This window comes from Paroedura picta, chromosome 2 (assembly GCF_049243985.1).
Source record: "Paroedura picta isolate Pp20150507F chromosome 2, Ppicta_v3.0, whole genome shotgun sequence".
In the NCBI taxonomy this organism is placed as follows: domain Eukaryota; kingdom Metazoa; phylum Chordata; class Lepidosauria; order Squamata; family Gekkonidae; genus Paroedura; species Paroedura picta.
In genome coordinates, this window is record NC_135370.1 from 90,206,686 (window position 1) to 90,220,088 (window position 13,403).

The following is a 13,403-nucleotide window of genomic DNA, read 5'->3' on the forward strand; positions in this document are numbered from 1 at the left end:
TATCTCCCAGGGGGGAGCCCCATCTGATCTGCTCCTAGCACTGGCACTGGCCTCAACCACAGACCTGGTGGAAGAGCTCCATGTCAGGCGGCAGCAGGACACCAACGTGGTCTGTGCCACTGAGACCACTAAAAATTGAGAGCTAAAAAAAATGTTGCAGAAACACGTCATCAGGACTCTCCTGCACCCCACCCCCAAATGCCAGTTTGAAAAATGGGATTCATTACATGAATATACAAATGGTTATTCATGACGAAAGGGAAAGGGAAAAGGCAACTGGTCTGTCACTCACCTTTTATTCAGCTCTATTTCCTGGTTATCCCATTTTTCAAACTGGCCTGTCACATCAACAGGAGCACGAAGGGTGTCCTTCACATTTAAAAAGAACTCCTAAAAGAGGGAGGGAAAGAGCCCACAATCTAAAGATTTCCTGTTGCAAAGTACAAAACCCAGTTAGCAATTTCAATACTCATTCAGAGGCTCTGAGAGCCAGAGCCACACAACATCTGCCAGGGTTTCTATTACCTGCTGCCAAGCTGCCTTTGTGGAGGCTGTGACATGATATGAAACATTAACAACAACAGCAACAAAAGCTACTGATTCCTTCTAGTCAGCCAAACTGAAAGCCTCTCCAAGAGAAATGGGAGACTGACCTCACACAGACAGGCAGATACGTTGCCTGCGCATCGCAGACAAGAATAACCTGGGAAGGGCATCTTTCTAAGAAAAAAGATATTTTATTTAACTTCCCCTGGTTAATTAATCTGCTCTGGGGTGCACCGGGCATAATGATGACACTAGCAGGGCCAGGCTGGCTACTAAGTGGCGATCGCTTGTGGTGCCAGCCAGCCCTTGACCCTCTTCACCCCACTCCACCCATCAACAACATCTGGGTCAGGCGTGGCATGCAGCAGCCCAGGACTCCAATTGGCAGCTGCAGGAGACTTCTCTTTTCCTCCCTCCCATGGAGGGGTAGGACAGGGTAGGCTCTCATCATGCCACCTCACCCCTGCACTCAAGGAGGAGAAGGAGGGCCTACGGCAGCTTCCTGCCCTGCCCTGGTGTGTGTGGGGGGGAAGGAATGGGCCAAGCAGCTGCACTTGATCATTGTTTTCCTGATGAGGGGAAGAATTACACAACAGCCTTAAGAATATTGTCCACTGTTGCTAGACATGTAGAAATGGAACAATGGAGGGTCTGCCCAAAGAACATGCAAGAAACACATCAGCTGAGACTGCCTAGAGGCTCATTCAGGGGGAGATACTTTACAAGTGACACTCTATCCATTTATTCCTACTGTAAACAGAAGCCTTCACAGCAGCAGAAACGTTTGGGCTTGATGTAATTATGATACAAGAAGTATGATTTTTAAAAAAACATCACGGACACAATGCCCTAAGTCAGAATACAGGTATATATTAGCAGGCAGATCACAAAGATGTGGATAAATTTTGTGTTCTTTTCTGCTTTATCTGCATCAAAATCTTTAATAAAATCTTTTTTTGTGTGGTGGGGAAAGGACACTAATTTATTTTCTAAAACACATATAAGATGTGCGAAAATCCAATGCTGCGGGACATATCCCTTGCCACTGGCTAAGGACGGTGGGGGGGGGGGGACACCAGTGAAAGCAGAGGTCCTAAGAGTTCCTTTCTTTTGCTGCTTCCTCACCCACTGCTGTCTCCTTTGCCAATCAAGAAAGGAAGACTCTATAATTCAGGTCCAAGGCAAAAGTGGCTCATCTCTGGGGAACTGCCTATTCATGCTAGTCTGCATTCAGCTCCAAAAACGTTTGAATTTTTATAAACTATTGCCTCTCTTTTGTGTTACTATCTTTCTCTCCTGAAACAGGTGCCACTGTCCCCTTTGATAAAACAAACCCTGTTCCGTACACACACACACGCGCGCACACACACACGCGCACACACACGCGCACACACACGCACACACACAAAATTTATGACACTAGAAACTAGCTTTTTAAACCCCAAAAGCCAATGCATTATTTTCAACAGAAGAGTGAAAAATGAGGCTAGCCAAGTGGGGAAGATGTTCAAGACAAAGGGGTTGGGGGAGATGACCTGAGTCTACAGTTCAGTTATTATGGAATCCAGATATTTGATGCTTCCCACAGCTAGTCCCCAGTTAGCTCTTTAGCACTGGATGCACTCGGATCAATTTGTTCTGTTGATGCCTGCATATTCCTGGAGAGCTAGCGAGGCGCAGTGGTTAAAGAGCAGCGGCCTCTCATCTGGACAATCAAGTTTGTTTCCCCACTCCTTAGGTGACCTTGGGCCAGTCACAGTTCTCTTAGTGCTCAGAGCAGTTCACTTAGAGCACCCTCAGCCTTCCCCCCACACCTCACCTGTCTGTTGTGGAGAAAGGTGTTTGTAAGCTCCCTGGGGATTCCTTCAGGTAATGAAAAACAGGGTATAAAAACCAGCTCTTCTTCCTCTGATGCAAGGCCATCTTCCACAACCGGAAGAGGCATCTTGTGCCAGAGCAAAGGAACCCCTGAACACCGGCAGAATGAGATGCAAAACTTGAACATTCCCGCATGAAGGAATTTTTTAAAAGCAATCTAAGTCTTTAAGATTATATAGGTAACTGAATATATTATTAGGGGTCTCAGTTTCCCCTAACGCTAATAGAAGACAGCATCTGATGCTGTTTAGCTTTTGGTTTCTGATCAGCATTAACAACATGAAAAAAGGAGGTTAACTTACATTCATGAACTTTTCATACTGAATGGCAGACTCCATGGTATTGCTGGAATAGTCCAGTGTATCTTTCCAAGAATGCATGAGAAACGCCAGCCGTAACTGCCGAGCTGTTGGTAGAGTAAAATTAAAAAGTGGAATGGTACAGCACAACAGATTTGATAGCCATAAAAACCATATCTTCTATCTAAAAAGGACACAAGTAAAACGACTAATTAAGTAATTAGGCTGATCCTTCATATGCGGCTTGGGGCCTACTTACCTGGGATCGCTTACCTCCTTATGCTCCCCGCAGGGCTCTTTGCTCTGTGGGTATGAATCTGCTGATGGGCCCTAGCCCCTACTTGGTGGAATGAGCTCCCAGAAGAGCTGCAGACCCTGACAGAGCTTTTGGTGTTCTGCAGGGCCTGCATAACAGAGCTCTTCTGCCAGACATTTGGTTAAGGCTGGGTGGGAGCCCTGGGGGTTATGAGAATGATTCCCCTCACTCTATGTTCTAGGACCTGGCATTAGGCCAGGCCTGGAACCTTTTGGTGATCCACCCTGTTTTCCATCACCAGACTCTTACGTATACCTTTATTTATTTAGATTTTATTTAGATACCGCCCATTTCTTTGCAGCTCCATATACCTTATGGGCACCAACGTCTCCAGTGTTGGGGGAGGAGTTTTTTTACCGCCATTCTAGCTGTATGCTTTATGGGGGGTTAATTTTATCATATTGTCATGTTTTCAGGTTGTTGATCTGATGTTTTTATGCCATGTTATATTGTGAACTGCTGAGAGCCAGCTGTGCTGGGAGCGGCGGTATAAAAGTATAATAATAAATAATAATAAATAAATAATTGAGCAGGGGTTGGACTAGATGGCCTGTATGGCCTCTTCCAACTCTATGATAATAAGTTAATACCATCCTTTCATCAGCTCCATTTTCCCACCACCAACAACAAAATATTCTTAACACACAGAAAGTGCTAATACAGTAAACGTCTTACCTGTATGCTTCTTCAGAGCATCTTTGATAGTGATGAAGTTCTTTAAAGATTTGGACATTTTACAGCCAGCAATTGTTAAGTGTCCAGTGTGCAGAAAATAGCGAACCCAGTTATCACTTTCAAAGTATGCCTACAACACACGTCACAAAAACAATTTCAACATAAACACTTAGACTGAACTTCCACAGAGCAGGACAAATAAGCCTATGCTTTTCTTTCTCATCGTCCCTCGTCTCCTCAATTACTTTAGTTCTGAATAGAGCTGGCTTTCTCAAGCAGGGTTTCGTGAAAACCTGGGGTTTCTTGACAGTTCTGGAAGGGTTTCCGAAATGGGTGGGAGATTACTGATATATGTGTGTGCGTTAAACATTTATCGGATGATATGACCGTATATGGTCATGTCAACCCACCCACCACCACCACCCCCAAATTGCCAATGCTGGGCCTGGTGGGGTGGAAAGCAGTGGGACCTTGAGTGGGTGGTAAACAGCTATGCTTCCCAACCATATCGTGTACAATCGTGCCACTTCTGGGGTTTCTCAAAACCTGAATAATGTTTCCAGGGTTTCTTAAGTCAAAAAGTTGAGAAAGGCTGGATTAGAGAAACAAGGTTCTCAAGGTTCTGTTACTCTTCTGCTGTTGCAACAGTGGATCACCATATAAGCGATTCCTAGACACCAAATGCAGAGGCCCCCACCCCTGATTAAAACTGAAGGGACTACTTCATTCAACTCTATAAAAGGTACAATAGTTTATCTATGTGACTGTAAAATTGCCCAGTCAGTCCATCTGGCTGCCCCACCTCAGCCTTCCCTTGCCAATCATCTATGCCCCAGAGGTGGGGCCATGCATGCCAGGCAAAGGGGATCCATTTGACATTTTCCCCATTCCTGGCAGCTTTAGCATGGGCTCCATTCATCTTGCTTCCTTACTCCTTTCCTCAGGATTGGGCGGGAATCAGTATCGCATGGAGCTTTCCTGCTCCAAAGACCATAAAGTGATAGACATATTTAATGCACAGGCTTAGCTTTTAATGATACTCTTCAGTTCCTTCCGTGGTACACTAGTACACCCTGGCATTAGCAAATAGCAGCCACCAGTGTCTGCCAAATAAAAATAACTGGATCACGTTAGTGCAGTTTTCAATAGACTCCAGGACTCCACTTCTACCATTAGTAGAGCCAGCAATCACTCATAGGGGCAGAAGCTCCAAAGTTAACAAAGAACCGTCCTCCCTCCTTCCCTTGCAAATAAGTTCTTCCTTGTCCATTTCAGATGGGGAAACAAAGGAAAGAGAGGCAATACCCCATCTGGGACCAATACCTAGGCCAGAAAAAAATGACAAACCAAATAATATGACTACTGATGACAACGGAATAGAAGGCACCACTCTGAGGGAGAGCGTCTGTAGAAGACAGTTCTAACACAGCAGCCTCTTCCTCAGAACCCACATTACTCTCCTGTTGCCTTAACCAGGACAAACTCCTGGGGTCTCTTTTCCAAACCATAATTGCCATCCAAATAGAGATGTGCTATCTGAGACGTACAAGATACTCACTATAACTCCCTTCCAAAGTTCGGACATAGCAGTGTTACTGATATCCCTAATCTTATACACAAGCTTGACAGTTCTTCAACATTCATAAGCAAATGCCTCCCATACCTCAGATTGGGCCAACTCATTGTCATGGTGAGGGAATCGAAGATCAAAGCCCCCTCCATGAATGTCCATGGACTCTCCTAGAATAGAGCCCGCCATTGCAGAGCACTCGATATGCCATCCTGGACGGCCCTATTAACAGACAAAATAGGTTACTTCAGAATAATTGAGAAACTTAGCATAATTTCCACTATTTAATGTCATTATTAATCAATAACAGTGGGGCAAGACCATCCACACTGGGCTTGGGGCAACTGAACAATGTGCATCAGAAAAGAAGCTAGATCTGTAAGTTCCTGGATCACCAAAACAGCTCAAAAAGTTTAAGAAGTTTGCCAGCAGCAACTTCTACAAAGGACATTAAGGACCCTTAGTTAGAGGTTATTTAAATCTCACAATTCCACCCAAATCAGCAGTTTTCTTATATGCAGGACACAAGAGTGAAGAAGCCTCCAAGCAATAATATTTATTTTCATTGCATGTCTGCATTACCCATCCTCTGGGAATTAAATGTGCATCTTAAAATACAAATGTGTACCTGCATGACTTTAAAAAGTGAATGACAGAACTTGTCAGACTGGACCTTATGCTATGTAACATAAAGGTAAAGGTAAAGGTAAAGGTATCCCCTGTGCAAGCACTGGGTCATGTCTGACCCTTGGGGTGACGCCCTCTAGCGTTTTCATGGCAGACTCAATACGAGGTGCTTTGCAGGTGCTATGTAACATAGTCACTGTTAATTTATATGAAAACATACAGAGGAGAGATTAGTTTAAGTGCCCAATGGATAGTAATTTGGATTCAGCTTGGTGTAGTGGGTAGGAGCACTGATTTCTAATCTGGCAAGCTGGGTTTGATTCTCTGCTCCCCCACTTGCAGCCAGCTGGGTGACCCTGGGCTCGCAACAGCACTGATAAAGCAGTTCTGACTGAGCAATGATATCAGGGCTCTCTCAGCCTCACAAGGTGTCTGTTGTGGAAAGAGGAAAGAGAAGGCAATTGTAAGCTGCTTTGAGACTTGTCTTGGTAGAGAAAAACAGAATAAGAACCAATTCTTCTTCTTCTTCCAAGTGCCCTGCTGAGAAAGTCATAGGAACTTCCTGTACACATGTGTGGCTGGACAGATGGGAGAGTGATGTTCCACAAGGTGGATAACTGGCTCCAGATTATCAGAGGAGACTCCAGAACAATTTTCAAAAAGTTGTAGCCAAGGGGAAAAGGAATGACCATTCCCCTCGAACTGAAGCAGCCTTTTCCTTGCACCAGGATCACTGAATCCAAGTCACAATCCTCACCTTTCCCCAAGGAGAATCCCATGACGGCTCTCCTGGTTTGGAGGATTTCCATAAAGCAAAGTCATTTGGTGAATGTTTCTCACTTAAGCGGTCTGCTGAGATGCTCAGGTCACCTGTGAAAAGAGGAGGAACAACTCTGTGATATTCAGAAATCTTTTAAAATTAAGTGGGGATGTTCACTAGAAATTCTTTTTACCTTCACCCTCCTGAAGTGCTTTTTGATCTCCTACGGCTTCAGGAACCAACTTCGCATAGGAGTGTTTCTCAGATTCATCAAATTTCATTGTATCAAAATAGACAGATCCATTGGACACATAACTAGAAAATCAAAACACGCTATTTCACCAGCCATCTATTGCTAACAAACATGTTGCTATTATTGTACACAAAGGCCAGTTCTTTTCATGATGGGTTTCTAAGGGGATTCTAAGAGGACCAGGAGGGTTCTGGAGCAAATCTAAAGTAAATGATCTGTTTGTTACAACAACCATCATACAAAACATGCATATAAAAATAAACATATTGGAGAAAGAACAAAAGGACACCAGAGGAATTCCCGTATAGTTTTATTCTTAGCACTACTTCTCTTTGGAGGGTCAACTGTAAATTCTACCACATGCATCTGAATTAATATACCAGTGTAAAGAGTCACTGTACTTCACACTTTAAAGTTCCTTTCCCATTCAGTGTTTGCAGCAACGTCAATCACAAAATGATAAACCTAAATCCTCTGTCCAATTTCAAGTGGACACCATGGCTCCCTTCAGATATCACACCAAGCCATGGTTTAAGTTCCCAAATGTGCAAGCAAATCAGTCATTTGTCTGTTTTCATTTGCAATCTGCTTAATATTCCCCCTTCTACAAGACCTGAGCCTCCAACAATGAAGCAACCACCATTACAACCATTTGTCAATTCTTACCTCATGCAAATCTCAGCCAATTTGAACAGAACTAGTATTTGAGCACAAGCATGTGTAGGCATTGAAGGCAAAAAAGAGCCTCAAAAGGGTAGTTCATGTGAACCACTGAAAAAGACCTTCAACTCTCAAAAAGCTGGCAAACATCTAACCGGGCTCTCATAGGCTATTTGCACCAAACACAATGGTGAAACATAAGACAATGAAACATAAGACAATTATGATTATAAAAGCTCAATCAGTAAAAGCAATTGTTAAGAGAGCATTTTTGTCACTAACAACAATGACAATGGCTAAATCGGAATAACTTCAGACTAGGCAGGCCATCACAGAATCTTTGGATATCTTCAGGACTGAAGAAAAAGGGCTTTTGGGTGGGCTCTGTGAGAAATACAGTGAAGAGGTGTATGTTGTATGAGAGAAACAAAAGGAAAATCCAGATTTATGTGTACTCACCCATATCCATTATCTACAATTCTCTGAACAAAGTTCACAATTTCTGGTACATATTCACTAACACGAGTTAGCACATCTGCCGGTAACACCTACAAACAACAAACGTATTATACATTCTGTAGTCTTCTTTCTACCAGATTCTCAGTAAGGTTCTGTAATAATATATTGATCAGATAGAATTAATCTGCCCAATAGAATGCAAGAACTTGCCACAATTTGTCGTGCTCCATACAATCAAAGACTTTTGAATAGTCAATGAAGCAGAAGTAGATGGTTTTCTGGAACTCTCTAGCTTTCTCCATGATCCAGCTTATGTTGGCAATTTGATCTCAAGTTCCTCTGCCTCTTCAAAATCCTGCCTGTACTTCTGGAAGTTCTCGGTCCACATATTGCTGGAGCCTAGCTTGTAGGATTTTGAGCATAATTTGTAGGATTTTGAGCATAGCATGATTAATGAGTGCAATGGTGTGATAGTTTGAACATTCTTTGGCATTGCCCTTCTTTGGGATAGGAATGTAAACTGACCTTTTCCAATCTTGTGGCCACTGTTGAATTTTCCAAATTTGCTGGCATATTGAGTGTAGCACTTTTATTGCATCATCTTTTAAGATTTTGAATAGTTCAACTGGAAGGCTGTCCCCTCCACTAGTTTTATTGTTGTTGCTCAGACTTCCTAAGGCCCATTTGACTTCACATTCCAGGATGTCTGGCTCCAGGTCAGTGACTACCCCATCATGGTTATCAGGGATGCCAAGCTCGCTTTGTATAGTTCTTCTGTATAATTTTGCCACCTTTAAAAAAAAAATCTCTTCTGCTTCTGTTAGGTCCTTACCATTTTGGTCTTTTATCATACCCATCTTTGCATGAAATGTTCTCTTCATATCTCCAATTTTCTTGAAGAGATCTCTGGTCCTCCCTATTCTATTGTTTTCTTCTATTTGTTTGTACTATTCATTTAAGAAGGCATTCTTATCTCTTCAAGCTATTCTCTGGAATTCTGCATTCAACTATTTAAAATACCTGCTGTCAAATTAGTATCAGGGATGCCTTTTGAGATTTCCATCAGAAAGTCGTACCATGTTATGCTAAATAAGTAAATAAGTAAATGCTAAATCTACTTTACATGTTGAAGTCTATCACAGAAAACATAGCTTGAAACCTGTTGCCACCATCATTATAGGTTTAATTTCTAGGCCTCCTGTGTAGGAATAGTTTGCAGGCCGCGAACTGAATCATGAATAGAGATGCCGGTTTCTATCAGTTTGTAAATCACTGAAACCTCTGCCTTCTGCTCCCCACTAAAAGCAGCAGAGAGCAGAAAGCAGTGGAGTAAATGGCTCTGTGCCATTTAAACCAAACAGCTGAGAGGTGGGTAGCTCAGCTGTTTCTCAGGAAGAATAAAAAGCAGGGATTTAAATGGTTCGAAGTCATTTAAATCCTGCGTCTGATCTTCACAAACTGCCATGAACTGCATCCAAATTTGTGGAAGTTCATGGCAGCTCTTCAGTTTGTGAACATTACTTTACAAACCATGAATCAGCCAAAATTCACACCGAACTTTAGTTAATCAGCCCATTTGTGCCCATCCCTACATCTGCACAGTATGAAGCTGGAATAAGTAAGCATAACTAACACTCAATTTCCCTATATTTTTATGTTTTGCAGGATTAACATGCTTACTCACATTGAGAGCTGCCATATCTTTATGATATTCTTCTTCCCAGAATTTTGGAAGCTTTGAAAAGATAGCATTGTCAGTCACCTGACTGCACAATTCAGCATCCAGCCACTCAGAAAGTATATCTTTTGCTTCTTGTAATACTACCTAGAATAGTAAATAAAACTGTCACATGGATGATAAATTCCAAGTGTCTGAACAAATACAAGATATTACTGCATCTGGAACAGCTACAAGGAGGTCCTTGTACACATGCAAAGAATTCCTGTACAGATACAGAATCATAGGATTGGAAGGGACCATACAGGGCATCTAGTCCAACCCCTAGCTCTATGCAGGATCAGTCTAAAGCATTCATGAAAAGTATCTGTCCAGCCACTGCTTGAAGACTGTCAGTGAGAAGTAACTCACCATCTCTTTAGGCAGCCTATTCCACTGCTGAACCACTCTGACTGAATATTTTTCCTGCTACCTAGCTGGACTCATTACTGTAGGTCCTATTTTTGCTGCCAACAGGAATGTTGCTGATTTTCCTGTTTGTGCTGCAACCTCTTCAGACTCATGAAAACCTGCAACACAGGGAGCATGGTTGGAGTATTGGGGAGGGGTCTCCAAGAAGAAGAGGGATTACAGTTATGGCTCTAAGAAGAAGGGGGATTACAGTTAAACCTTTCATAATGAGCTGTTTCAGAAACACATCACCAAGCCTACACCTCCAAAGACACTCAGTGTGCAAACCTCAGCTTGTTTGCTGATTTCCTCTTCCGAGAGTCTCTTTTGCAGTGCTTTTTCAAGAGGTTCCACGGCACCTTTTACTGCATTCTGAATCCTTTCCAGCATCTGTTTCTTGTCTGGGTCTGATGTTTCATGTAGCTTAACTGAAAAAGGCTAATGATGAAAAAAAAGAAAAGAATAGCAATTAATGAAGCCGTACACAAGGTTTTACAAGCAAGCTAGCACCACCTTATCAAATATTTAATCTGAAAACCATGATCAAATATTTACGTATTCCATGCGTTGCATTGCTGATAAAATCCCTGTATAAAGTGTCAAATGTCTAAAGGGTACACTTTTTAAAAATTAAAATATCTGATTTATTTACTTCATATTTATCCTACCCTTTCTCCAAGGAGCTCCATACATTCTTCTCCATTCATCCTCCACCATTTTATCCACACAACAGCTAGGCCTGAATGCAGACTCGGCAGACTCGGCAGACAGAGTGAGTGGCCTGTGGTCACCCAGTGCACTTCCTGCTAAGTGCAAACTTGAACCAGGTTCTCTCAGGTCCTAGTACAACACTCTAACCATTTCACCATGCAGACTCGTTAATGCTGGTGCGCATGCTGGATTAGTATGCCCTTTTCAATGTTCAAAAAGCTCAAGTGCGTCCATTGACCTCTAACATATTAACATGTGGGGTAGTAAGTGCATGATCTAACCCATCTCAAAAACACACACCACAAATCTTACACCAAAGAAAAAAATGGAGTTTTGTTTATGACACAACAGGCTGAAGCAAGAAAGAATATGGAAATGTATGTGCAGTTAGGAGAAAGCAGGAGGCGTCTTAGGATAAGGCCAGTATCTATAACACACTAATAGTGCCAGTCCTAAACCATATCACACCTTTCTGAGACTACTGAAGTCTGCTTAGGAATTCACCACAGACAACAGTAACTCTCTCCAAGCTTTGCTAGATAGCCAGACTTTAGGCAGACGTTAATCTGCTGCTCTGGATGAGACTATCTTCTGTTAGGCTACCGAGTAATGATGCTAATGCAGGGAGGGAGGGATGGTGAGCTGGCTATGAATTTACCTCAGAGGCTGTATGAACATCTTCAAGTAGCTGTGCTGCTGATGGTTTCTTCTCTCTGTACTGTTCAAAGAGATGGTTTTGCCTTGCTCTTTTTATGATCTACAACCCAAAAAGAAACACATTCTGAAGGTGAAAAGCTGAGCTGTTTTAGCTTGCAGAACACATCCAACTTCAAAAAAGTATCTAGAAGCATTCTGACAGATTATATATTACATATAATGACCATATCCTAACGGAAATGCAAGGACTATCATGTGCAGACTTGACCTACCCCTTCCCATCTCTGAAATGGAATGCTGATGTAATTGTATCTTCATCTGTACAGTTATTCTGAAGTGGTATATGTGAGATATTATCATTTAAAATACTGAATCTGGCATCCCTGCAGCATGCCTACATGGAATAGTTACTGGAATAGCGGGAGGGAAGGAGAAAGAGAGAGGAAGAGGCAGGCAGGCAGGCAGGCAGGCAGGCAGGCAGGCAGGCAGGCAGAGAGAGAGAGAGAGAGAGAGAGAGAGAGAGAGAAAGAAAGAAAGAAAGAAAGAAAGAAAGAAAGAAAGAAAGAGAGAGAGAGAGAGAGAGAGAGAGAGAGAGAGAGAGAGAGAAAGAAAGAAAGAGAGAAAGAAAGAAAGAAAGAAAGAAAGAAAGAAAGAAAGAAAGAAAGAAAGAAAGAAAGAAAGAAAGAAAGAAAGAAAGAAAGAAAGAAAGAAAGAAAGAAAGAAAGAAAGAAAAAGAGCAGTCCTGACGAATCTAGTCCAGCCTCCTGTAGCATACAAAAGTCAACAAACAGAGACCATAGGCCAAAGTCTCCCCCTGATGCTGCCTCCTGGAATTCAGAGATTTTGCTCCTTCTGAATATGGAGTCTCCCTTTATTCATTATGACAAGTGGACCTTGTCCGTGTTTGCGGTCACCACTTCATCCAATAACAGTAAATTCTACAATTTAATTACTTGCTGATTTTAAAAGTATTCTTTTTATCTGCCCTGAATCTACGTGTAAACTGCACGGAGCTTTTATTCCAACCCCAGATCAATTCAGTCGCTGCCCTCTATACAGAATGCGATTTCCATCTGGATTTGGGGCGATTTAAAATTTCCTTCTGCAGCAAGAAGGATTGATCCTGAGTGACCCTACCTTTATTGTGCGATATCTTAGAGTGCTTTTAATGCTCAATATTTAAAGGCTGTTTTGAATCTGGGCTCTCCTCCGTGGTAGAGGACCTGTGATTGGCCACAGGTGGTCATGTGACAAACTTGCCTTAAAGAGGAAGCTCCTAATTTCTCTCAACTTCTGTTGGTCCTGGATTTTTTCTCCCTTCTCTGCCTTTTTCGATCCTCTCCCACCCACCCCCCTCCAAGAAAAGAAAGAGACTCCCTGCTTGGCTTCCCCCCCCCCTTCAAGAAAAGAAAGAAAGAGGCTTGGTTCCCCCCCCCTTCTGAACTACCCTAACCACGCGCAGAAGACTTTCCTGTTTCAATGGGGAGGGGGGGAAGAGGAAGATCCGAGTTCAAAGCGATCTGAATTCAACAGGATTGACAATGGCATAAACAAAGTAAGTGCAGACTCTGCCCTAGTCTCCATTACATTCATTAGCCCCAAGTTCTAATTTTTGAGGACAGGGAGAAAGAATTATTTCTATCAACTCTCTACTCCATGCATAATTTTATAGGTAGGACCCAGGTTGTATATAGCCTTAAAGATTAAAACCAAAACCTTGATTCTATTATTCATTCCCATTCTGAGTGTGACAGGATTTTAAGGCCAGTCTCTCTCCCACCAATCCTAGAAAGCTGTTCTCACAACATACCCTTTGCTTTAGTCTTTAATGTTTTCTAAACAGTGTTATTGGCAATTAAACACC

The 13,403-nt window shown here is 42.5% G+C and overlaps 1 protein-coding gene across 5 annotated transcripts in view; it reads right to left on the bottom strand.

Annotated features, from left to right (window-relative positions):
• CARS1 (cysteinyl-tRNA synthetase 1) overlaps nt 1–13,403 on the bottom strand; it is a 50,230-nt gene that overhangs the window by 15,495 nt on the left and 21,332 nt on the right. For all 5 annotated transcript variants that reach the window (XM_077321543.1, XM_077321545.1, XM_077321544.1 and 2 more), the window contains 10 exons: nt 11,541–11,639; nt 10,460–10,609; nt 9,728–9,868; nt 8,044–8,132; nt 6,865–6,986; nt 6,669–6,781; nt 5,378–5,506; nt 3,715–3,844; nt 2,727–2,830; nt 293–390 (listed from right to left, as the gene is read on the bottom strand). In XM_077321543.1, coding sequence (XP_077177658.1) covers nt 293–390; nt 2,727–2,830; nt 3,715–3,844; nt 5,378–5,506; nt 6,669–6,781; nt 6,865–6,986; nt 8,044–8,132; nt 9,728–9,868; nt 10,460–10,609; nt 11,541–11,639 — 1,175 coding nt within the window. The remainder of the gene's footprint in view (nt 1–292; nt 391–2,726; nt 2,831–3,714; nt 3,845–5,377; nt 5,507–6,668; nt 6,782–6,864; nt 6,987–8,043; nt 8,133–9,727; nt 9,869–10,459; nt 10,610–11,540; nt 11,640–13,403) is intronic.